The sequence below is a fragment of the Syngnathus floridae genome, chromosome 10, assembly GCF_059516105.1.
Source record: "Syngnathus floridae isolate MCC-2025c chromosome 10, RoL_Sflo_1.0, whole genome shotgun sequence".
Lineage (NCBI taxonomy): Eukaryota > Metazoa > Chordata > Actinopteri > Syngnathiformes > Syngnathidae > Syngnathus > Syngnathus floridae.
This window is the reverse complement of record NC_142422.1, coordinates 1716177-1739418: the sequence shown is the minus strand read 5'-3', so window position 1 is coordinate 1739418 and position 23242 is coordinate 1716177. Positions and strand designations below refer to the sequence as shown.

Genomic DNA, 23242 nt, shown 5'->3' with positions numbered 1-23242 from the left:
CCTCCAACTGTCCCCGTTTGCTTGACAGGTGACCTTCACCAAAAGGAAATTCGGGTTAATGAAGAAAGCGTACGAACTGAGCGTGCTGTGCGATTGCGAGATCGCCCTCATCATCTTCAACCACTCCAACAAGCTCTTCCAGTACGCCAGCACCGACATGGACAAGGTGCTGCTCAAGTACACCGAGTACAACGAGCCGCACGAGAGTCGGACCAACGCTGACATCATCGAGGTAACGTTTCATTTGTGGCTCTTTCGATGTTGTGTTTTCGTTTGATCGTAATTTGGCGTAATTGGTTTTATTGTGCCTGTTTCTGCGTCACCAACAATTATCCTTCAGGTGTGGTCAAACCGTCAAAGCTGAATTTTTTTTTTGTTTTTTTATGATGGAGGCCAACGCAACATGGACAAAGGAAAAGCACGACGTCATTTTGGTAGATGTTGCGTCTGTGGGATTTTTTTTTTTCGTCGTAAGAATGAAATAACTATAACAATCGCTATTGTTGTACTTTTAACACACCTGGCACCTGCAGGATGATCTTCAGAGACTCGTGCAGCAAATTTCAGTAATTTCGTCTAACGAGCCGGATTTAAACTTGTCATTCCATCGAGATGTCATACTTTGACATACTTTAGACCAATTAGACTGTTGTGAGCCATTTATTTTTTTGGTTATGAGAGTTTCAGATATGCTGCCGCCTGAATGAAATGAACCCAGTGAAGCAAATTATTTCAATTTAGATTATTATTTTTTTTTTTAATTCAAGTAGAGCCACTTGAGCACTTTCGAGCCATTTATTGAGCAAGAAAAACAGACCAAAAACAAAAAAGTTTGAAAACACATGCAAGGAGCTGCTGTTGGCCACAACTCACACCCGGACGCTCCCACACTGACCTACAGAAAAAAGACTTGCACAGACGTGTATTATACCCAATCACAAATTTGCAACTGTACACACTTAATGTGTCAAGCTCATCTTATTGATTCCTTAATTGATTGATAATTTATAAGGTCAATGAGTAAAATCTGGACTCCATCTTTCCGTCTCATAGTGGCAGCAGTAAAGCTTACTGTAGGCTGTTGCTGCAGTTGCAGATGGCTCTTAAAGTGTGCGTGTGCATGCGCCTGTGTGTGTTTGTGTGTGCGTCGCAGGGCGTTGGGCAGCTCCGGGCCACATCAGCTCAAGCTCCACTGGTCCTGTTTGTGTGCATACATGTGTGTGTGTTTGTTTTTTCCAGTGTGTGGATGTGTCGCGCTTGTCTCTTTCTTCCTCTTTATGCTTGTGTTCATTTGTGCGTTTGTGCGCGTGTGTGTGTGTTTTGCACGCTCTTCCATGGCCCCAGAGAGCATCTCATACAATATTCAAACCTGGTGTGCGTCTCGCTTGTGTGTCTGTGTACATCCGTTACACGGGAGCATCCCACCCCGGTGCTAAGCTACGCTACGTTACGTTATGCTGCTGCGAACCTCGGCCCCTCCCCTACCTCACGCACACAGCCACGGTCACAGCGGCGAAGCTTTCAGTGACTTTGTCCTCGGTTGTCCCTCCTCCAGATGCCCACCTCCTCATTAAGCGGGTGTTGGTTAATCCTCGGACTCCGTGTCCTCACGTGACGCCTTTTTCAAATTGTGAAATTTGTTAAACGTGCAACCCCAAAGGTTTTCTACGTTCCAAATGTTTCTCCAAATAATCTATTGAAACGCTTCCTCCTCCGACGCAATGAGGTCATCATTGGACTTTAAAAAAAAAAAAAATTACAAATTGACAGGAAGTGCCAAGCCTCAGAGCTTAACATCGATAAAGCTTAAGCGAAAGTGGACAGGAAGACGTTACATTCGCCGGGCAGCTGTCATTGGAAGCTGTTTTTTTTTTTTTTTTTTTTTTCGTAGGCAGTCTCTGTGTCACCCAGGCTCGGCCCGACCCGGTTGGGACGGCGTGACTTAATTATACGATTTACATTGGGCTTAATCTGCGGCCAGAGGACGCCGGCGAGGATAATTGGCCGGTCACCAAATGCACTCGCTCGTATTCTCGCTCAGTGCCTCCGTGAGCTTCTCTGCGAGTGCTTTTGACTATAAATTATGAAGTGTGGATGTAGTCACGCAGGCTGACACACACACACACACACACACACGAATACACTCAGCTTAGTGCGGGTCATAGTGCATATGACCATTTCTCCCCTGTATGCTTAGAAGCACTTTACTGTGTGTGTGTGTGTGTGTGTGTTGTGTGGCAGTATTCATCACACAGCTCGACATTCCTTCACTCAAGTGAGAGGTAGCACATATGCGCACATTGCCTCCAAAGGCAGTGTGTGTGTGGTGTGTGTGGTGTGTGTGGGCGGGCTGCCTCCGCTGCCACAACGTGTTAATCCGCTCGGCTGCAGATCCCAATCAGGGCGAGAGAAGGAGGAGAAAAGAGCGGCGGAAGGCAAGGCGAGCGAGCGAGCGAGCACAATGAGAAAAGGCCTCCGATGAATAGACGAGCGAGGAGAAAGGAAGGGAGGCAGATGGATGGAGGGAGGAGATGAAGATGGAAGATGGTGGGGGGGGTTAAGAAAGGTGGTGGTCAGTAGGGCTGAACAATTAATGGAGTTGAGATGGACATTGCAATCTTCCAAGGCTGCACTATTCTGCTTCGTTTCAATTCATTCTATTTTACGTTCAGAAGTTCAAATGAGAGAAAATAGCACTTATTCTACGCAACGGTAAAATTGTTGCACGACAAAAAGCTTTTGTGTGGCGCGTACAAACGTTCCACTGGCCGATTTCCACCGACGTCCATTCAGTGTCCTTAAAGGGGCACGCGTCCCTTTCAGCTCTTATTTGTGCCCATTTTATGTATCTTCCAGGACCCACACGAGTGTTGGGTGCGTGCTCGGTGTGTGCTCACTTAATTTGTACGTGTGTGTCGCTGTCCACCAAATACGCTGATTTGATTTTCATTTCCCTCTTTTTAATATTAAACCTTCATATTTGGTTTTTAAAAAAAAGTTGCACTGGAGTTAAAAAGCTACTCTCGAGATCTTCAAATGGAACCAAGGCAATAACAAAAGCTATTATTACTGTCTTTTTGAATGTGGCAAGTCATACTTACTGAAGTTTTTTTATTTTTTTTGTCGTCGTCGCAAGTTGGCAGTTTTTCGACTTTGTCATTTTACAGTTTCGCTAATTGATTTCTTGGCCGGTCACGGTGATTCCCGCCGTTTCGCCCGTCCGCAAAGCTTCTTAGCTCGGCGTCAAATCGGGTTGAGCCAATCCGAAGCGTCAGCTAACATCAGCACTCATTGGATCAAAAAAAAAAATTCTCGTTTGTTATCATGGGCATGTCCAAAATGCTGCTGCCACCTTTTTTGATGACACCTGCGTGTGTGTGTTTATGCAAATGTCCCCCCGCCCCCCTTCAGACCTTGCGAAAGAAATCATTTAACGGCTGCAACAGCCCCGAGCCCGACGGCGACGACTCCATCGACCAAAGCCCGTTAAACGACGACAAGTACCGCAACAAGACGGACGACCTGGATTCCCTCTTCAAGCGCTACGGCGTGAGTACACTCGCACCTGTGTCACCGTCTCTAACCCTCCTCCTCCTCCTCCTCCTCCCCCTCCCTCCACCTCTTCTTCCTATCCTTTTTCTATTTGGCCTACCAAGGCTCTGAACAAGAAAGAGCACCGGGACTCTGAGAGCCCGGACCCCGAGGAGCCCTTCTCGCTCACGCCGCGCACTGAGGAGAAGTACAAAAAAATTGACGAGGAGTTTGATAAAATGATGCGCAACTATAGGCTGTCAGTGAGTACCGCCACGCCTCCGCTGTGTACCCCGCCCCTTTTGACCCCGCCCCCTTCCTCCCCTTTCGGGCTGCTGACGGCGGCGGCTGTACCTGTACTCACAGAGCACTCGCATTCACCATCCTCACGCCTCCTCTTCCTCGTCCACGTAACCTTCACCTATGGGAAGCCGTTTGATTCCAAAGTGGTTAAAACCTCGTTTAGAATAAGCCCCGCCCACATCACACAAACTCCCCATTTCCCATACATAGTATTAAAGTAAAATGATGAAAATCTAGTCTATTCTTCTAGTCATTTTCATCAGCTATTTTTATTTCTGTATCTTTAAAACTCTTTCACTCTCCTGCTTTTAAATGAGCACAAATCAAAACGATGCACTCGTTAATTACTACGCTACTGCTAGCAATGTGAGTCAAGCGCTAGTATGCCAAAGTTGTCCTTTACGCTCAAACGGCTTTCCATACTCACCAGCACATCAGCTAATGCTAATGGTGTGTGTGTGAGAGACGGAGACCTCCCCCAAGGCAGGACGGTCAGAAAGGCATTATGCATTCAGTTGGAAATTACAGTGGTGCAAAAAATGGGACGCTCAAGCAAGATGGGCAAGTTTGCATTAGCAAATATGAAAGAGTCCCGTAATGTTAAGTTGGTTAATTAGATAAATGGAAATAAAATATTAGTCAAATATATTTTTTTGTTTAGCATTTCTGTGGCGCGGCATGCATGTCAGCCATGTTTGTGGAGTGTGTTGCCACATTATGTTTGGCATGTGCACGATATATAGAACTAACGGGTTAAGTCAATTAAAATTTTTAAAAAAAGCTAAATGCATAATTATTTTTGTTCTTTCTATTGTTATGGTGATTCAAATATAATTCAAATAGTAATGCATTTTAAACAAATAGAATAATATAAATATATAATTAATGTGAAAAATGAACTGGATACATAAGTTAAAAGTAAAAGAAATAGAATAAAAAGTAAGTAAAAAAACAAATACAATCATCAGTGTATTTTTCATAATTATAGATTCATCCTAAATACAACACATGCCACAAAATCCTCAGGGAAGAAATACCATTTGGGAGTTTATGGACTTTACAAAACAGTGTCGTGCCTCTGATTCGTAAAAGTAATAAATCCTGGCAATCCATACTCGACTTCATGCGGCATTTTCATAACAGTGAGGCAAATCGTCATGCGTGCTATAAAAATAATCACGCGGTGCGCGAGAGGTGCGTTAATGACATCCTGGGCTGTCACCGCTGTCGTCATGGCAACCACCGGCAAGGAAAACACACCTTTTTTCTGTAATAACTCAATTTAATACCTCAGGTTCACGCCTTCCTACTGCGAAGAGGTGATGCTATTCATAGGGGCTGGCGTGCGGTCGCCATGGAAACGTCCCTGACTGGACACGGCGCTCCGGTCGTGAACCGGCTCCGTCTCCGGCTCGGGTTCCGCCTCGCACCTCGATTGATGTCTATATCCCTGGCGCTCAATCACACCATTAACGTCACCTTAATGAGCGCCGTTCGATTTTTACGAGTTGGCTAACTGCCGGGCTGGTGATTGGTCGCCGGTGAACGCGCACGGTCACCCTGAGCGCTTTTATGAGTTTACGCCGGAAACCGAGACCACAGCACTACTGTCACTCTATGCTTGATACCGCGGCAAGGAAAGTCACTTGGAGGAAGCGAAAGACAATAAAACAAAGCAACGGCTATTGAATTGGTTTTGCTAGCTTAATGCGACGTGTGCCCAAAGTCAAAATGGGTCCCGGGCTGCACAGAGCCCAGAACTCGGGTGCTTTGGCCCATATTCTATTTATATAGAAGTCCTGCTTTCACTGAGAAGTGGGTCACCTTGCAGGACAACCCGAAATGGTTGTTGAGATTCATTTTCGTCCACTTTATGGACTCCACCATCACTGTGTACGTTTGTATTGTATAGTATCAGTTAAAAATAATTTCATAGTTTTGTATCATTCAGAATGTGTAAAATGTTATTTCACAAATTTGTCAATGGAATGAGATTTAGCATTAGCCAGTAGCTTTAGCGGTGTTATATCTGTTTCACAGTGTGGGTGTTAGCATTCGCAGTTTGAACACTGTTAACGGCGGGATGCAAGCTAAATGCTAGCTTTAGCGATGAAATGTAGCATTATCAGTAGCTCGGCAATGCACTGACAACAGATGTGCTGAGCTTTAGCATTGTGATATCCTGTTAGCTTTTAAAATGAGCGAGGGAAGGACAGGCTGACTTTGTTTTGGCGTGACTGTTTTCCGACATTTCAAGCTTGTTTGCTTCGCTGATGCTAAGCTAATAAAGCTAATTTGATCACCTCTCTCTTATCATGATGATTGGGTGAGTAAACACGGACGCCCTCTAAACCCCGCCCCTTTCCTGTGTGTCTCTCCCACCAGGCCGCCGTCCCGCAGCCGACCTTCTCCATCCCCGTCACGGTGCCGGTGTCCAATCAGAGCGCCCCGCCGGCGCAACCAGCTACCCTCCAGTTCAGCAACAACCCGGGCGGCACCTTGGTCACCACCACCTCCTTCATCAACGCCGCCCTCTCGGACCCTCGCCTGCTTTCACCTCAGCAGCCCGCCCTGCAGAGGAACAGCGTCTCGCCGGGACTGCCGCAGCGACCCGCCAGCGCAGGCACGGCGCCGCTTTCTACTTTTCGTGAAGAACTCGAAATGTATTTCATTTCCTTCAAAGTCGGTCTACTTGAGTACTCGGCACGGCGGGGGTGTCGAAGGCCCGCTCGTTACCGCTTTAATTGAAACTTTTGTAAGTTCCACACGCGCGCGCCCGAAGCTGACAGAAACGTCTTTTGATGCTCGCTGCTGACTGACGAGCTCGGTACGCGCGGAAACATCATCAAACCAAGGAGCTCCAAAACAAAAGCCTCTTCAGAAACAACAGCCGGCTGTGAAGTGCCGCCCACACCCTTTGATTGACGGCTCCTCTATGCAACATCTTCTACCTCCTGAAATATGTTTGTTTACCCCCCCCCCCCCCCCTCTTGTCTTTTATAATATTTTACCCTTACGTGACCTCACAACATATTTTGCACTTAGCATTAAAACCGGAAATTCAGCTTGTTGAAACTCGCATACTTGAGCTGATCTTATTGAGTTACACAAATAAATTACGCTGTTGTTTCGTGCAGGAGCACTCCTCACAGGAGATCTGGGAAACTCCAACGGAGCGTGCCCAAGTCCAGTCCGTAAGTAAAATCTCAACACACACACACACACGCTAATGGTGTTGACAGACAACAGCTGAAGGTCACAGTCCATAAGACACAATATGGCGGCCAAACAACATTTTGATTTGGATAAGTGAAAGTGATCTTTTGAACTTGTGCATTCACTGTTTTCTGATATCAGCGGGGTTTTTTTTTTTTTTTGTCCTCCTGAGCGAGGTCATGAAACCAATTCAACTCATCTCTCTGTCCGTCAAGACTTTATTGTGCAAAGCAGCTGAGAGCAAAACGTCCTTGCGACAACTGCGACAAAACAGGCAACACCCGTCTTGTGTTCTTGTTCCCCGCCCTCGGGGGCCCCTCTCAGCTGTTGCCCCTCATCTCCCCCTTCTCCAGCCCCGGCCGGGCTGGCGTCGGTGATCTTGGCAGCGAGCGCTCCTCAGAGGTGACTTTGACGCTGGCCAGAGCTTCCCCCTTAAAGCCCATTAGCGGCACATACAGTGCCAGCACTCACAGATATCTTCTTGTTTTCCTTCGGGGTTTTTTTTTTTTCTCTGTTGCCGATTTATTTAATCCTTTCCAACCTGTGGGGGATTGATCTTTTTGGATGGGCCTGAGTGTTGCCTTTATCTACATCATGCGTTGAAATCCAAAACGCCATCCAGTCAAGTGGCAGCTCAGGTGACTCTACATCCAGAACCTTCTTGTGGTCTCCTAATGCTTCTCCATCAGTATCCCTTTTCCTTTTCTCATGTGTGCCTGAGCGCGTGTGTGTGTGACACTCTCAGCTGTTGTGTTACGGCTCTTCGGGAACATCCACATTGACGTCAGAAGCCATTCCCGACATTCCTCAGTCCAGAGTCACCACATCGCCACCACGTGGACTCGCACACAGAAACACAAACACTCAGAATGGGCAGGTGGACTCCGTGTGTGTGTGTGTGTGATTGACAATGAGCAGAGTCACATGTCACCGCTGTCATCAGAAAACGGTGTCATGGAGAACCTCTCTCAGCTATCTTACACACACCCGTGTGTGTGCGCGCGTGTGTGTTATTGCCGTGACAACCAAATCTGTGACCCCCGACTGACTTAATCTTCAGAAGTTTGCATTCAAATCATTCTGTATGTAACCATGACAACCAAGCCAGCATCCTTTGAGTTATTTCGTTACGTATTATTCATTGGATTTATTATTTTGTATTTAGTTGAGATTATTATTCAAAATAAACTCTGCGTCCTTGTGCTTCTCTTAGCTAACGGCTACATTAGCGCCCGGGCCTCGCCAGGCCTGCTGTCCGTCTCCAACGGCAACAACAGCAACCTGGTCAAAGTGGTTCCAGCCAAGTCCCCGCCTCCTGCCAGTCCTCAGATGGTCAGCGCTCGCAAGCCCGACCTGCGGGTCATCACCTCGCAAGGTGGAAAGAGCCTCATGCAGCTGGTGAGACACAAAAAAAAAGAGCACAAAGTATCAAAACAATTGCTCGCGTTTCCCAAATCAGGACGACACACTTTTTATTTTCAATCAAATCTGGAAATTTTGGTCGCTCTTGACATGACTGTTTCCTCCCGCCGCGCAGACAGAAGAGCTGGAGCTGGTCAACGAGGTGAATGAAAAGCTTCCGCGGCCTTTGTTCCATGTCCCATTGTGTTTGAACACGACTTGCATGAACGTGCACGAGCCCGTCACGACCCGATCGCGCTCGTTACGTGCCGATGTACTTTATGAAGTGTTCGGAGAGTGGAGACGAGAGCATGGCATGTCTCGCACGTTTCACAACGGCGACCGACCATGATAACCATGGCAACCTGATGCACAATTTGTGAACGTCTCAGCGAGCTTGTTCATTTCAGAAGAGGTGATATGGAAATAGGATCTAACGATTTGAGGCGGAGCTTGCATGCGGTGTGTTGTATTTGCTAAGCTAACAGCTAGCATCCATCTCTGGCTCAGCCGTGTTGTGTTATGTTTTCCCAGAATGCTCAGCGGCTAGGCAGCTCACAAGTGCAGCAGCCCCTCACCACCCCGGTGGTTTCCGTGGCGACGCCCAGCCTCTTGGCGCCCTTCTCCGCCATGCAGACGGCTTACAACACTGGTAACACCTTTTTTTTTTGTCATCTATTAATATATTTTCTGTACCAACATCAAAGCTAACATTAAAATGCAAAACAACAAAAAAAGAGCTTTTATTGTCGTTAAAAGTTACATGTCAAGGAATATTTTGGAATAAATTTTAAAAAATCAGGAGCTAGCTGGTCCAATGCGACTTTATTTATGATTATTTAAATCAATCTTATTTACAATGGAGATGCAGCCATGATCAAACGCTTTGAGCGCATGTTTAATTGGCGGCGAACTTTTGACATGAAAGCGTGCCGAGCATGGCAAACAGGAAAGTGGCTGTTTTGCTCCAGTAAGCAGCTGACCCACATCCCCGGCGTATCCGCCTCCAGCGGCTAACGCGGGCGTCACGTTGAGTAAATCGCCGTGTGCTCCCTCAGCTGGGATTCCCACGCTTATGCTAGCCAGGTTAGCCTCCTCGCTGCTATCCCGCCCAAGTTGGAAATCGGGCTTTCAAACCAAGGTTTGACTTTGAAATCTTTCTCACTTTTTCAACTTTCCATCCCGGGTTGGGCTTTGGAATGGAGTGTTTGAAGTGCTACTTGCTCCCATTAAGCGCGCGCCCCGTGTTGGGTGGGTGGCCATCCGCCGCGAGCGGCGCTAGGTAACGCTAGCGTCCCGCCGAGTAAGGCCCGTTTAAAAAACATGAATAATGTCGTCAAGGATCTCGGGCGCCTCCCGGCAGCGGATGAATATTCACTTTGTAGCTACTTCAAAGCCGGAGCGTGAATACGATATGAAGACGACGATGAATATGGATCAGCGCCGCCGCGTATTGACGTCCGGCGCGCTCGCGTTTGTTTCAGAGTACCAGCTGACGAGCGCCGACCTGACGGCCCTGCAGACGTTCACGCCGGCGGGCCTGGTGCCCGGCAACATGGCTGCCTGGCAACAGCAACAGCAGCCGACAGTCACCCAGCAACAGGCGGCGCCGCCCATCAGCCTGGCATCGCTTACCAACCTAGTGTAAGTTTTGCTTGGGTCAGGCTTTGGGTTAGGATTTCAAGAACAGGCCGCCATCTTTGGCTGGATCGGTGACCCCCACCCCCACCCCACTTGTTTCCACAGCATGTGGGGTTCGGACAAACAGAGTGCAGAGATGGCTAACTCCAACATTGCTGCTAACCTCAGGTGAAGCACGCTCGTCTTTGTCCCTGCTGTGTTGTTGTGGCAAAAACTGGTATTACACTCAAGGCGCCCATCATGAAATTCTTCCTCTATATTATTAAAAGCAATTAAAAAAAGATTTCTTAAAAATCTGTTATGATACGTCACTGCAAAGCATTGTGGGTAGCACGAATACTCCCAGCTATGTCGTTAGCGCTGAAGCTAGGCCGCCGCTCTGAACTCCATCACTGTCACCAGCAGGCTGACTCGGACCTTTTTTTGCCCGCCGTCATCCGTCTACGTGGTCGGCGTGGCGTGCGAGTGCGCGCGTGCGTGTGTGCATATGCCAGCAAACGAGAGGATATTAGCCGCTGATGTGACATATTAGAAGGTTCCCTCCGGCGGCCACAGGCGCTAATTGGCAGGGTGAAATTGGCGTCCGTCACGTGGAGCTGCAGGCAAGAGGGTGAGAAAAAAAAAAAAAAAAAAGAGTCCTGACGACAGTGTCAAACGATGTGCCTTCGTTAAAAGTTATTGTGTGAAAGGTAGCACTTTATTTCGTATGCTGAGGCATGGCTTGTGAATTTCGTGCTTCCAATATCTCAACTCTGCCTGCTTTTACGAGTTTTTTTTTAAGGGGGCGGTCATTAAAACAATTTAATTGTAAAATTATTTTTTTTCTTTTCTTGGAAGAACATATCCTTGTTTTCATTTTCTTAATGATTTAATTCTGGTACTTTTTTCTCCTAAAATATGTAATTTTCCTCAGAAAACATTTTATAAAACAAACAAATGCAACTTGTTGTCTAACTGAGCTGCATTTAAAATCCTAGTTACTAACCTAGTTGCTTTTAAAATCCAGTAATCAGTCATTTACTTCTCAGGGTAACTTTCTTGTCTCACTAATTTTGTTTTCTCTGCTGCCCCCTACAGGCCGATGGCTCCCCTCCCTCAGGGCACCTTGACGGTCAACACCAACCCTCACGTCAACATCAAGTCCGAGCCCGTGTCGCCCAATCGGGACCGCAGCACTCCCTGCCCCACCTTGGGGGGCGGCGTTCAAGTCCACGGGCAGGTGGTGCCGTCGTACTCCTCCACCGTCCAGGGCCGCTCTCCCGTCGACAGCCTGAGCAGCAACGGCAGCTCGTACGACGGCAGCGACCGGGACGACGGCCAAGGTCGGGGCGGCGGCGGGGGTCCGGACTTCCATCTCCACCAGCAGCCCGGCGTCCAGCAACCCACCATGATGCTGCTGCGGCCCGCCTCCACCGAGCCTCCGGAACAGGACAACGTGAAGAGGATGAGGTTGGATACGTGGGTCACATAAAACGCCGGTGCCATGCCGGGCCGGACAGAACCAATTGAGGCCCTTGCCCCCCCCCCACCCCCCCAAAAAAACATTACTACACACACCAGCCCCAGAATTTCACATACGCACATAAGCATGCTTAACACTTGGGCACACATACACAACTCACAAAAAATTTGGGGAGATTTGTCTGGATGAACCTAGAATGCTCTCATTTGACCTCTGAACTTTTGAAGTCTTGAATAGTTCAGTATTTTCTTTTTCAGATTTTTGACCCGCTGTACAAAAAGAAAGACTGAGCATTCAAAACTTGAGCAGAAGTCAAATGAAGTTTACCTGGAAAGGTTTCAGAGCATTTTTCGGGTCTTTCTGAAGTCACACCCACAAATACTAACGCCCCAAACTTTTTGTCATCACGGGTCGACTTCATATTTGTCTCTTTCACTCGGGACGGCACGACGGGAAAAAGCCAGTTTTAATATGTAGTGCAAAAGGGGCTCATGCGGTTTCCCAGCATGCCTTGCGTGTCTCCATCCATCTCCAGAGTAGATCAAGCCAATGATGGAAAACTGCCCCCCCTCCCCCAAAACCAGACTGATGACACCCCTGACTCTTGGGCTGCCCTCACACTTTGTAAATGAGCTGGTTTTAAAATCATTGTTCTCTTCTCTGATTGGCCATAAGCTGTTGCTTTGCCGGACCAATCAGAGGAGAGAAAGCCGTCACATGGTTTTGCTGCCTCTTTTTAATCATGTCAACACGAATAGACGTTGCTTACAAATCAGACAGCAGGGATGTGATTTAATTTATCCAATGATTAGTCGGCTAATCGAGGCAGGGAAACAGCGTTAATTGGAATGATTTGTTGCCACGACAACAACAGAATCAGGGAGGATGATGAGATTTGTGCGTGTGGTAACGCTCAAAGTGAACCACATGGGGGGCTGTACATAAACTGCGTGTGTGTGTGTGTGTGACAAGTTTGAATAATGTTATTGATAATAATAATAATAGTAGATGATTGTACATATGAGCTCAGTATTTGGCAGGAAGTAAGGACAACAAAAAACGAATTCTCAGTGGAACTCCTTTTTTAATAATTCTTTATGGCTATGTGCGTGTGTGTGTGTACAGTACACGATATAAAAGTGTAGTTTGTCGACAATGCAACAGAGGGCGCTATAGAGGCAGAAAAGGGACTCGATGTTGGAGCGCACTTTTTACACTTAAACACACGTGCACACATATCAATGCAAAGGTTCCCTCCGTCCGCGTGTTTGTATACTTTTTTGACGTTCTGCGATTAGATTATGAAGTTAACAACCCTCTGGTTGGAGGTTTCAATGGTGACAAGTTTAAATTATAAGAGTTTTCTAAGAACTAATTGCAGCTATTTCCCCCCAAAGTTTCAGTTGTGTTGCATGTCCTTTTAAAAAAAAAATCAAAAAGGGAAAAAAACTAAAAGTGTGTGTGTGTACACTATATATATATATATATATATATATATATATATATATATATATATATATATATATATATATATATATATATAGTGTAGTTATAGTTATATAAAAATATATATAATATATATCAAGTTATACATCTATAAAGTTATATATATATATCTTATACAGTATTTATAGGTATTTATGTTGTGTGTTTTCCTTTTTTGATTTTTTTTTTTTAATATTAGCATACTACCACTCCTGTTTGCATTACGTTTTTTTTTTTGCTTTGGTTTGTCTCATTTTAAAATACGCAAACATTTCCAAAAACTGCCCCTTAAATTCTACATTAAAGCTACAAAAGTAGATAAATTGGCGGGGGTTAAAAAAAAGTTTTATATTTGCTAATATGTACTTTTCCCACTATATTTCACAACACACACACACACATACACCTTTTTCCTGTCAATCAATGAGAACATCCCCCTTTACCATTAAAGTTGAAAGATTTTTTTTTTATCATATCACTGTATTCAAGCCCACTTAAAAAAAAAAATTGTGTTGCCATGGCGATGCAGTTAGCCACCAACGAAACGTTAGCACTGCACCTCTTTGTTTTTGATGACTATTTATTGGGACAATGTGCGATGCGCTAAATGAACGATTTTCAATTCATTTCCTGCGGCGTTTTATTCTGTTGGGAGTCTGCCTCAAGCCATACGCGACTTGGTTGTTATCTGTGCGCTCCCTCTAGGGGGCGCCATAATCACTAAAAGACAATCATCTTCAAACTCGGCCTGCTATGGAAAGCCATTTGAGCGTTTTATTTTACAAGTTCTTGATATCCAAAGTCCATATACTAGTACGCTCTTTGTCCTAACTAGTAAGACAAGGATTACTAATATGTTTCAACTACTCGTGTCACTTTTGGGATAATCAGTTAAATCAAATCTTAGAAATAAACTGCTGTAATTAGTACATGGATCTTTTGATAGGTATCAAGGATTTGGAATAAACACTCCAACATTTTTCCACACGCAGGCCACCAAAGTTAAAACGCTCACTTTCCGATGTCCATTCGTGCTGGTGACAAGTCTGTTTTTTTATGGTGATATTATTATGATGAATATAAATTATCATCATCACGATGAGGACATAGACGTGATGAAGACTTTTTTTTGTGTAGCTTAGTTTTTATTTGATCAATATTCTATAAATATCTTTTTGTTTGTTTGGGGTTTTTTTTTTTTGGTTGTGTTATGAATTAAACGTCGCACGTTGTTTTGACGCACAAGTAAGCGAGGATGTCACTGCTGCATGGATCAAGAGCAAAGGGGAATAAAATGTAAAGTCAACACACCATTGTCACACAAATATATTCTAAGAAAAATGAAGAAAAAATATAGAATAAAAATAGCTAATATATTGTGTTGGGCTAGTCTGCTTTTTTGTTGTAAAGAGAATTTTTTTTGTTGGAGAATGATATACAATTTGTGTATATTTTCATAAATAAAAGTATGCACTGATATGTTATTACGAAATCTATACTGCTTTTACAAAAAAGTGTTTGTTATTGTACCAAAGTATCCGATGCTCCCTTTCTTCTTGCGCCTCCCTCGCTCCCCTTTTTGCGTATGTTTTACCGTATTTTATATATTAAATAGACAAGTTGACCTACACCAAACTTTGTCGCTCTTTTCTCTTTCCTTCATCTGTTCTCTTTAAATGTAAATTTAAAAAAAAAAAAAAAGTCATTTGGATTTTTTTTTTAATAGATTTTTTGGTGGTATAAGTTTAGGTGTCATCTGTCCGTGTCAGCTGCCTGCTTGACGTCACACACATGCACACACACGTACACACTCACACACACACCAACAGATTTGTCTCGAAATTCATTTCAATTTAATCACTGACACAAAAACATTGACATTCATCTGTTTTTAGCATTAGCATGCTAACAAAATGACACTGGAGAAATACTGTGATTTAGTTAGCTTATGTGTGTATGACTTTGCGTTTGTGTATGCCTGTGTGTGGGCGCGGCCCGCTGTCTCACTAATTCAATTTCCACATACTGATTAGATGACAGCGGGCATCTGCTGACACACACACTGACACACAGACACACACATAGTTATGTGATTAGTTGAAAGCCTTGCCCACTCAAGCACAAGCCTCCTTCCTTCGTTTCATGCCGTCAGCTAGCATGGCGTTTGTAGCGGCGGTCTATCTGTCCCATAGTTTTTGTAAATATGTACACAACCACAAACAAAAGCATATTTTCAAAAGCTTGACAAAAACTTTAGCGGTTTCACTGACCAACAAAAATTGTGTTGTCATATCTATCAAAAAAGGATTCAAATTGAACAGAACGTCGGCCATTTTGTTTTAAGCTATAGCCATTTTGGCTGAATTCCATGACTCCACCATAAAGATATTTTGTTTAGCTACACTATTATGAGCAAACTATTGAGTTTGATGATCATTTCAAGAATTTCAAGCCTCACCGCTTAAGAAGATTTTTACTGTTTGTTTACTGTCGTTTCTAAGATGCATAAATGTCAAACAATCGTGGATCAAATTTGTATTTGTATCTTTAATGGAAGGATCAAAGACCACTAATACGGAATAAGAAATAAAACACGTGTTGAAGTGAAGCATTTGTCATGGGGGAGGCTTAACATTGTGGAGGATTAGCAGAGTCATGCGCAGCTGTCACCAACACAAACAAAAAGCTAATTGCACGCCGCCGTGCAACCTGGACTATTTTTAAAGCCATCGTACATGATGATGAAAGAATCGGTCAGTGACTGCAACTTCAAGTATCTCACTGGAGACGCCCGAACGGAATATCAATCATATTTGGCTATTTCTGACTTCTCACTTATAAAAAGTTGCGTATCTTGAGCTTTGGGGGTCACATTTAAGCTAAGTTGCTAGCAAATTAGTTCTTCTAGAACACTACTTGATTGTGATTATACAAAATAACACCCAGAATATTTTGTCATCAAGTTTATTCAGTTTAAATGTACTACTACTAAACAATCAAGCAAAAAAAAAAAGCAACATTTATTAATTTATTGATCAACAAACCGCATGAGCTTTTTGTTACACGACAATCAATCAGTCATTAGTGCGATCTGCTCTTATTGATCTCCACCGGGAAGTGAAATGTATCAGCTCGATTAGATCAATAACAGCTGATCAATGGTTTATCTTCCAGTCCGGATCAAGATTAGCACAGAAGGAAACTGGAGATGGGAGCAGACTCAAAAATTCAAATTGGCGGGATGGTAGTGGTAGCAAGGGAAGACATTTTAGGTAGCGACGAATTGACTCGGGGGTTTGTTTTGGAACTTGATGAGTGGCCAGATGGTTTCCAATGACACCTAGGTTCTGGTGGACCGGATTATTCGTCCCCGGATGACCAGGAACCTCCCTCAACTTCCGAGTCCTCAGAATGTACGGACACTCCCGTCACAGGCTCCGCCTTCTTTGAACTCCCATTGACCGCCTTCCCCCAGTCCAGCTCGCCAGCAAAGTCCATCCCGGTGGAGATGTCATCTGATCCGTAAGCGGCGGCATCTTCCACCGACGATGCCCAGAAGTCCTTCTTGTCTTTGCCGTTGGTTTTGTGGAATTCCGACAAGGAGTCCTTCAAGATGACGGATTCCTCAGGTGCAGTCTTTGGGGAGACTCCAACAGGTTTCTCGTCAAATGTTGGGGCACCCTCTTGATGATGACTCATAATAGATTTTTCTTCATCTTGTGGATGTCTTATGTCAACATCTTCGCTAATCTTTTCTAGGACGTTCCAGTCATCTGCCAGATGGCCTGCAGCCTCTTCTACCATGGAAGTAGATTGCTGGAGGAGACCTTTTTGGCTTTGAGATTCCAGACACTCTTCTTTATCTTCTTCTTCTTCTCCCAAGTTGGGTCCACTGAGGAACTCACTAAAGGTTTCATCATCATGCATCACCTCATCCTCCCTTTTCTCTGGAGCTTCTGATGCATCTTGAACCCCTTCTTTCATCTCTTTGTTGTCTGTAGAATCCATCTGAGGCTGAACTGAATCCCTGAAGAGAAGATTGTCTTCATCTTGGAGATCAGGATCTATGCAGACTGGTAAATTTACCTTGACAGCTTCTTCTTGGTTCAACGTTACATCCTGGATTTCCTCCAAGTAGTCATCCGGATAGTCCAGTTGAGGATGGATAAAATCATTGAGGTCCAGATCTTCTTCATCTTGGAGATCGGGATCTATGTGCACTGGTAAGTTTGACTTGATGTCATCTTCTTGGTTCGACGTTAGCTCCTGGACTTTCTCCACATAGTCATCTGTAGAGTCTAAGTGTGGCTGGATGAAACCACTGAGGTCCAGATTGTCTTCATCTTGAACATCCGGATCCATGCAGGATGGCATGTTCACCTTGTTGGCTTCTTCTTGTTCCATGGTCAATATTTCATCCTGGACTTTCTCGTCATCATCTGGAGAGTCCAACTGAGGCTGCTCCACTTGGAGTCCAGATTCTGTGCAGGACAGCAGGTACAATTTCTGTGCTTCTTCTTCTTTCACTATTTCATCTGGGACCTCCTCCACAGAGTCATCCGGTGAGTCCAACTGAGGTGGGAGAAAATCCTCGAGGTCTAGATTGCCTTCTCCTTGGACATCGGGATCCATGTTGGATGTCTGATTTTCATCCTTTTCAGTCTCTTCTTGTTCCATAGTCATTATTTCAACTTGATCCTTCTCTCCATCACTCAGAGATTCTGATTGAGAAGGTCCTAAGTCCAGATTGCTTTTCACTTGGACATCGGATTCTATGCAGGATAGCGAGTAAACTTTCTCTGCTTCTTCTTGCTTCAGCATTCCATCTTGGACCTCTTTCTCTTCCATCTCCTCCTCAATATCCTTAGTGTCCAAGTGAGGCAGAATCAAGTCTCTGGGGATTGGTTGGTCTTGGACATCAGGAACCATGCAGGACGTCAGGTTGCCTTCTCCAGCTTCTAAATGCTCCATGGTCAATGGTTCATCTTGGACCTTCTCTAAGTCATCCAAATGAGTCTGGGATAAATCATGGAGGTCTTGGCCTTCAGATTTCATGATGACTTCTTCTTCCATGGTCATTATTTGATATTGGAGCTCCCCCTCTTCCACCTTCTCCTTCGCATTATCATCCAGAGTGTCCAACTGAGGCTCCATGGAATCCCTAAGGACTTGGATGCATTCTACTTGGACTTCAGATTCTGGGATGATTTTTTCTTCCAAGGTCATCATTCCATCCTGGACCTTCTCCTCTTCCATCTGCACAGAATCCCTAAGGTCCATTTTGGTTTCCACTTGGACATCAGATTCTGTGATTACATTCAGTTCCTTTGTGATCATTCCATCCTGGACCTCCTCCTCTACCACCTCCTGCCATCCCTCCTCCTCATCCTCAAGGACTGTTTGGTTCTCACTGGCCACCTCTTGAGCAAAGTGAGAAACATAGCTCTCCGTGGAAAGGTTCTCCAATTCCTGTTCCACGAGTCGGTCAGTCTCGAACTCCACATCATCAACATCCGCGGGTATTTCTTCATCCAAATGCTCCTCACTGACTTTTTCCAGTCCAGAAGCTTCCTGAGAATATCCCAGGTCATATTCTACCACCTCTTCATCGACTTCCTCACAAAGATCCTCCATGGTTCCAAAGTTCTTGGTCTTGCTTTCATTCCAGGCACGTCCAGCCGCCTCTCCATCACTGGACTCACTCTCGTCCACGTGAGATGCTTGCGTATTAGCGTCGGTGTCGTCGCTGGTGTAGCGGATGAGCGGACGCGTGTCAGCTAGCGTGTTTTCTTGAGCATAGCTGTCGCTCTCCAGCTCCGTTCGCCAGGACACCGAGACATTCTGGGAGTCTTCGTCCTCTTCGTTGATGTCTGGTGAACGTTCTTCACGTCGACTCCAAATCTCATCTTGCTTCTTCGTTTCCTCTCGACTTAGCTCAGACCTTCTCGTTAAGATGTCCTCCTCTGGTTCTGCATACTGACTTTCCGCTTCTAGTTTGGGTTCACTTGACTCGACACGGATCTTCTTTTCTACTACGCTGTCCCACGTGTCCATCTCTTCTCCATCTGGATACAACAAGTCCACTCCTTCTGCCACAGATGTTCCCAAGGTGGAGTAACTTATTTCCTGGCTGATCTCAGCCATCTCCTCGGGGTTGAGGTCACATTGGGAAGTGCTGGTCCTGGATTCCAGGGTGGGTTCGAGTATTGCCTCCGTTCCAGATCTTGATGTTATCTCCTGCTCATCTACCACCAAGCACGCCTCAACTGGAGCAATTGCAGAAGAACTGAAGGTCTCCTCTGTCATCTCAAGAACATGTTGTTGCTGGCTGATCTCCTTATTGAGTGGTGGAGCTACCGAGTGGAGTTTCCCGCCATATTCTTCTTCTCCACCTTCATCTGGATGTTCCTCCTCACCAGGAGAAGATAAAGGCTCAGCATATGTTACTTTCTCATCCACTTCCTGCGCTCGAAACTTCTCCACAGCTCCATCATGTAATATTTTAGGATAAGGACTTTGTTGTCTGGCCACCTTTGTTGTCGTTTCTTCTTTCTTGTGAACCTGACTGACATTTTCAAGGTTGCTCCTCAACGGGGTCGTTGAAGTCACGGATGGTCTCCAGACAGACGCGAGGGTGTTGCAGCGAGATGGTAGTTGGTAATTCCCTCGTAAAGATCTCAAAGGCGCGTCTATGAGAGAGAAAAAAAAATGCAGTCAATAAACTGCGGGGGATGAAGTTGTCGTAAAAACGTGACCTCCTCACGAGCAAGATGGAATTGCCTCGAATGCTTTCTGGCTCAGTTCCACGGAGGGGACCCATGGAGGAGCGGAGGCTACGCTAATGGACGCTATTGATCGCCATTTCCTTTCTTACTGGAAAGCCAAGAGGCCACGTGGCGGGCGCTTTGTGAACGCTGTTACTTGGATTACAACCATCAATCCACCAATTTGAATAAAATCATTCTAAAATGGAGGAGGCTCCAAGTGAAGGGCTATTAGTTAACCTGACATCATGTTAGTGACTATTTTACATTTTCATCGTCAAAGTAGCCCTTTAAAAAGCACTTTCATTAATTAAACGTTCCAAATAATTCAATCTAAATGGAGGCTTATTAAAACAACCATGTGATTAGTCTCGGCCAATCAGCAACAAGAATTTTGTTGTAATTTAAATAAAGTAAAAACAAAAAGAAGATTATGCAAGATGGTCTTTCTAGGCAAAATTAATGATGTTAAAGGACATTCCTGGTATTTTTACCTTTCAGTGTAATGTTTCTGGACTCTTGAAGACGTCCGATATCATCTCGCCGCAGGCTCTCACTGTCCAGTAGAGCTCTGCAAAGACAGTAAAATAAACAAGATGTTTAACTCGGACACAAAAACCTCGGCCTTTGCGGGGAAGGAAACATCAGAGTGTGCAGTCATTCTTATGATGATGGATGGAAGGTCTCTGCTATTGATCACACACTGATATTATTAGCAGGCCATCCAGCGCTAGCCCACAAGCTAGCCACCATCCATCACACGTAATATCTTTTTTTTTTCTCAATTTTGATTCAAAAGACATTTTTTCTATTTTTTTGTGTGCATGTTCAAAAAAGGTGTGCCAGCTTTATCAGGCTCTTAAAGCAAGTCTAACGATTGAGTATTGATAGATTGATAGCTAATTATATTGCATGTCATGTGTCCCCTCCCAGCTGTTATTGGAGAATCCCACAGCTCATAAATGTGGGAGCGGTTTGCGTCAATACATGCTAGGGTGGGGCGAGGGGGGGGTGTGCACTTTTGTGCTCCACAATGGACTCCAGCAGGACGACTCAGGCTGCTGCTTCAAGGGCGTGACCTTTGAAGCCCAAACAGCTGAGACCTTGTATGGCTGGAGAAGAACCAGTTTGCGCTGGGGTGACTCGATCACACTTGATCACACGGTCGAGTTTTATTGATGTGTCATGTCTATTGCAAGCCGACTTCCTCTGGCACGCTGGACAAGTGGAAGACCCCCCCCCCCCCCCCCCCCCCCCCAACTGCTAAAAGTGGGCCAGATGATTTATTGTAACCTTGATGAGAGCCAACACGGTTGATTTTTGGTGAGACACTCTGGACTGGTGACCAGTTAATTATAGAGTGGATAGAAAAAGTCTACACACCCCTGTTGCCAGCTATTCATGATACACAAAAAAAGAGACATGTTAGCATGTGTTAAAAGGGGAAGAACGGCAAAAAAAATGATGTAGTTGCAAAAGTGTGCACACCCTCTTAGAACTATGGCTGAATGAACCAATCATATTTCAATTTATGGGAGTCAGCACACACCTTGTGTGACATCATTTGGAATATTTGGAGGTCTTTTTTTTTTTTTTTCTACCTGTAGGTGACCACCTCCAAGCCCAGCGACATCTTCTGCTGGAGCAAGCCTCGGTTCTCCTGCACCAGATGATGAAGCTGCTGGCCCACATGCTGCTTCTCCTTCTCCAGACCTTCCAAGTGCTCCTGTACGCAAGACATGGCTTGATAAGGTTAGACGTGCTTCTGTTTTGATGATTAGATGGCTCCTGCTAGTCGCTTGTCAACCATTCAGGAGTCAGCGTGTATTATTCGATTGTTCGCCGGGCTTCCTGAAGAGGAAGAGGACAGCTGGGAATGACTCACACATTCTCACAATAGGCCGCTCTGCCCACTTCTTAGACAGGAAGTATAAACATAGTAGCTGGTCCAGTTTTTGGTATTTAAACACACTGACAGAAGTTCAGCCATCTTCAAATTTACAGTCAGTAGAAAATTGTCATACAAAAAAAGATTGGTCATATTCTTGAGATGCTGAATTATATATTATGAGGAAACATTTTGAAAATTGTGTTTGCTTCACCTGAAGTGTGTTGATGTGCCGTCTGTGTTCTTCACTCTGCTGCTCTGCCGTCTCCTCCAGCTGCCTCCTAACATCGCCTTCAGAGATCCTCTCTCTCTCCAAGGCCATCAGCTGGGCCTGGTACTCATTCTTGTGGCGCTCTGTTTGGCTCAGATGGGCTGCGGTCTCCCTCAGGTTCTCCTCAAGTTGGTCTAGCTGCGCCTGGTAAGCTTGCTCGGTCTCCTGCCATGCCTTGGAGGCCTGCTGGCTGAGCTCCTCCTCCAGCTGGAGGAGGTCTAAGGTTGGGGTGCTGCGTTGCGGTGCCCTATGGATCAGGGCGGTCTCCAAGCGGGCCACGTCGGACTCGTGGTTCCGCACCAGGTGCTCCATCTCCTCCTCCAGCTCGCTAATTCTCTCTCTGAGCCACCTCTGAGCCTCGTGCTCCTCTTCCAGCTCCTTCCTGCTCACCTCCATCTTCGCGTTGACCTCCGCTTGGGCCCGAGCCTCCTTCTGCCAGTGCCGCTCTACCATCTGGAACTCCTCACTCAATTTGCAAACCTCCATCTGAGCAAAGACCCGCTCCCTCCAGACTTCATCCAACTCCTCTCTGGTCCGATGGAGATCTTCCTTCAAGTTCTTCTCCCTCACGGAGGCGCCCCGGTGGCCGTGCCGTAGAGCGTGGATCTCTTGGGCCAGCTGCATGTTCTCCTCCTCCAGGAGCTTGACCCGGCCCAGGTAGCTCTGCAGGCGGCGGTTGAGGTCCAGCATCTGGTGCTTCTCCTGGGCCATGTGACGGGAGTACGCAGGGGTGTGCAACGCCATTGTGGGACGGATGCAAGAAGTGGAAGCTCAGGGTGGACCTGACAAGTGAGGCTGCTGTGAGGCCGTGGGAGCTATTGAAGGAAGAGGAGGGTGTGTGTGGAGGGAGGAGACTAGAGGATAAAAGGGAGGAGTGGACAGAGGGGCTATGGTTAGTGGGAGGGGGTGGGGGGGACGGTGAAGTCATCTCTCATGTTAACTCTTTCACTGCTGTGATCCAGAATAGCTTCTTATGCTCCTCATGAGGCCTGCAGAGCTTGAACTTCTTGGAATGTCCTCTCACTTGCACTCCAACTCTTTAGTCCCATCCTGTCTTACTTGAAGCAGGACATTCAAATTAATGAGCCACATGCTGCTTCATCAAGGTGGCTGATGATCATGGAAGCTATCTGTGCAAATAAATTCGATTTTGTAGGCATTGTGAGCTGACACAAGCCAGAGAACAAAGTCACTTTGTTGGAGAAGGAAAATTTGACTGCTCAAAACCAGCAACTGAGCGAGCAGATGGTGGCGCTGGAGAGCAAGATGAAGAACTTTTC

The 23242-nt window shown here is 45.6% G+C and overlaps 2 protein-coding genes across 6 annotated transcripts in view; one reads left to right on the top strand and one right to left on the bottom strand.

The window, feature by feature from the left end:
• The window catches only part of mef2d (myocyte enhancer factor 2d), a 35412-nt gene extending 23789 nt beyond the window's left edge, over positions 1–11623 (top strand). For 2 of the 5 annotated variants that reach the window (XM_088387194.1, XM_088387196.1), the window contains exons 3-12: positions 29–232; positions 3412–3549; positions 6220–6457; positions 6972–7028; positions 8264–8448; positions 8588–8614; positions 8986–9103; positions 9936–10095; positions 10198–10260; positions 11170–11623. In XM_088387194.1, coding sequence (XP_088243320.1) covers positions 29–232; positions 3412–3549; positions 6220–6457; positions 6972–7028; positions 8264–8448; positions 8588–8614; positions 8986–9103; positions 9936–10095; positions 10198–10260; positions 11170–11563 — 1584 coding nt within the window. In that variant the 3' untranslated portion in view covers positions 11564–11623. Of the gene's footprint in view, positions 1–28; positions 233–3411; positions 3550–3656; positions 3795–6219; positions 6458–6971; positions 7029–8263; positions 8449–8587; positions 8615–8985; positions 9104–9935; positions 10096–10197; positions 10261–11169 lie in introns of all 5 variants that reach the window. The other 3 variants (XM_088387199.1, XM_088387197.1, XM_088387198.1) reach the window with 3 other exon arrangements.
• Positions 11624–15987: 4364 nt separating this feature from the next.
• On the bottom strand, positions 15988–22954 carry nes (nestin). Its single transcript, XM_088387322.1, has 4 exons — positions 21906–22954; positions 21405–21529; positions 20298–20374; positions 15988–19728 (listed from the first exon to the last, which is right to left on the bottom strand). Exons 1-4 carry the CDS (start codon positions 22704–22706, stop codon positions 16400–16402), a joined length of 4332 nt encoding a protein of 1443 aa, XP_088243448.1. The 5' UTR covers positions 22707–22954; the 3' UTR covers positions 15988–16399.
• Between the last annotated feature and the right edge of the window lie 288 nt (positions 22955–23242).

What these genes read in the sequence shown, in the direction of transcription:
- nes (XM_088387322.1), bottom strand. Translation starts at nt 22,706, where the DNA reads ATGGCGTTGCACACCCCTGCGTACTCCCGTCACATGGCCCAGGAGAAG. An exon ending in GGCACATCAACACACTTCAG is followed by an intron (nt 21,530 to 21,905) that starts GTGAAGCAAACA and finishes TCTTGCGTACAG; the next exon opens with GAGCACTTGGAAGGTCTGGA. An exon ending in CAGAAACATTACACTGAAAG is followed by an intron (nt 19,729 to 20,297) that starts GTAAAAATACCA and finishes TCTCTCTCATAG; the next exon opens with ACGCGCCTTTGAGATCTTTA.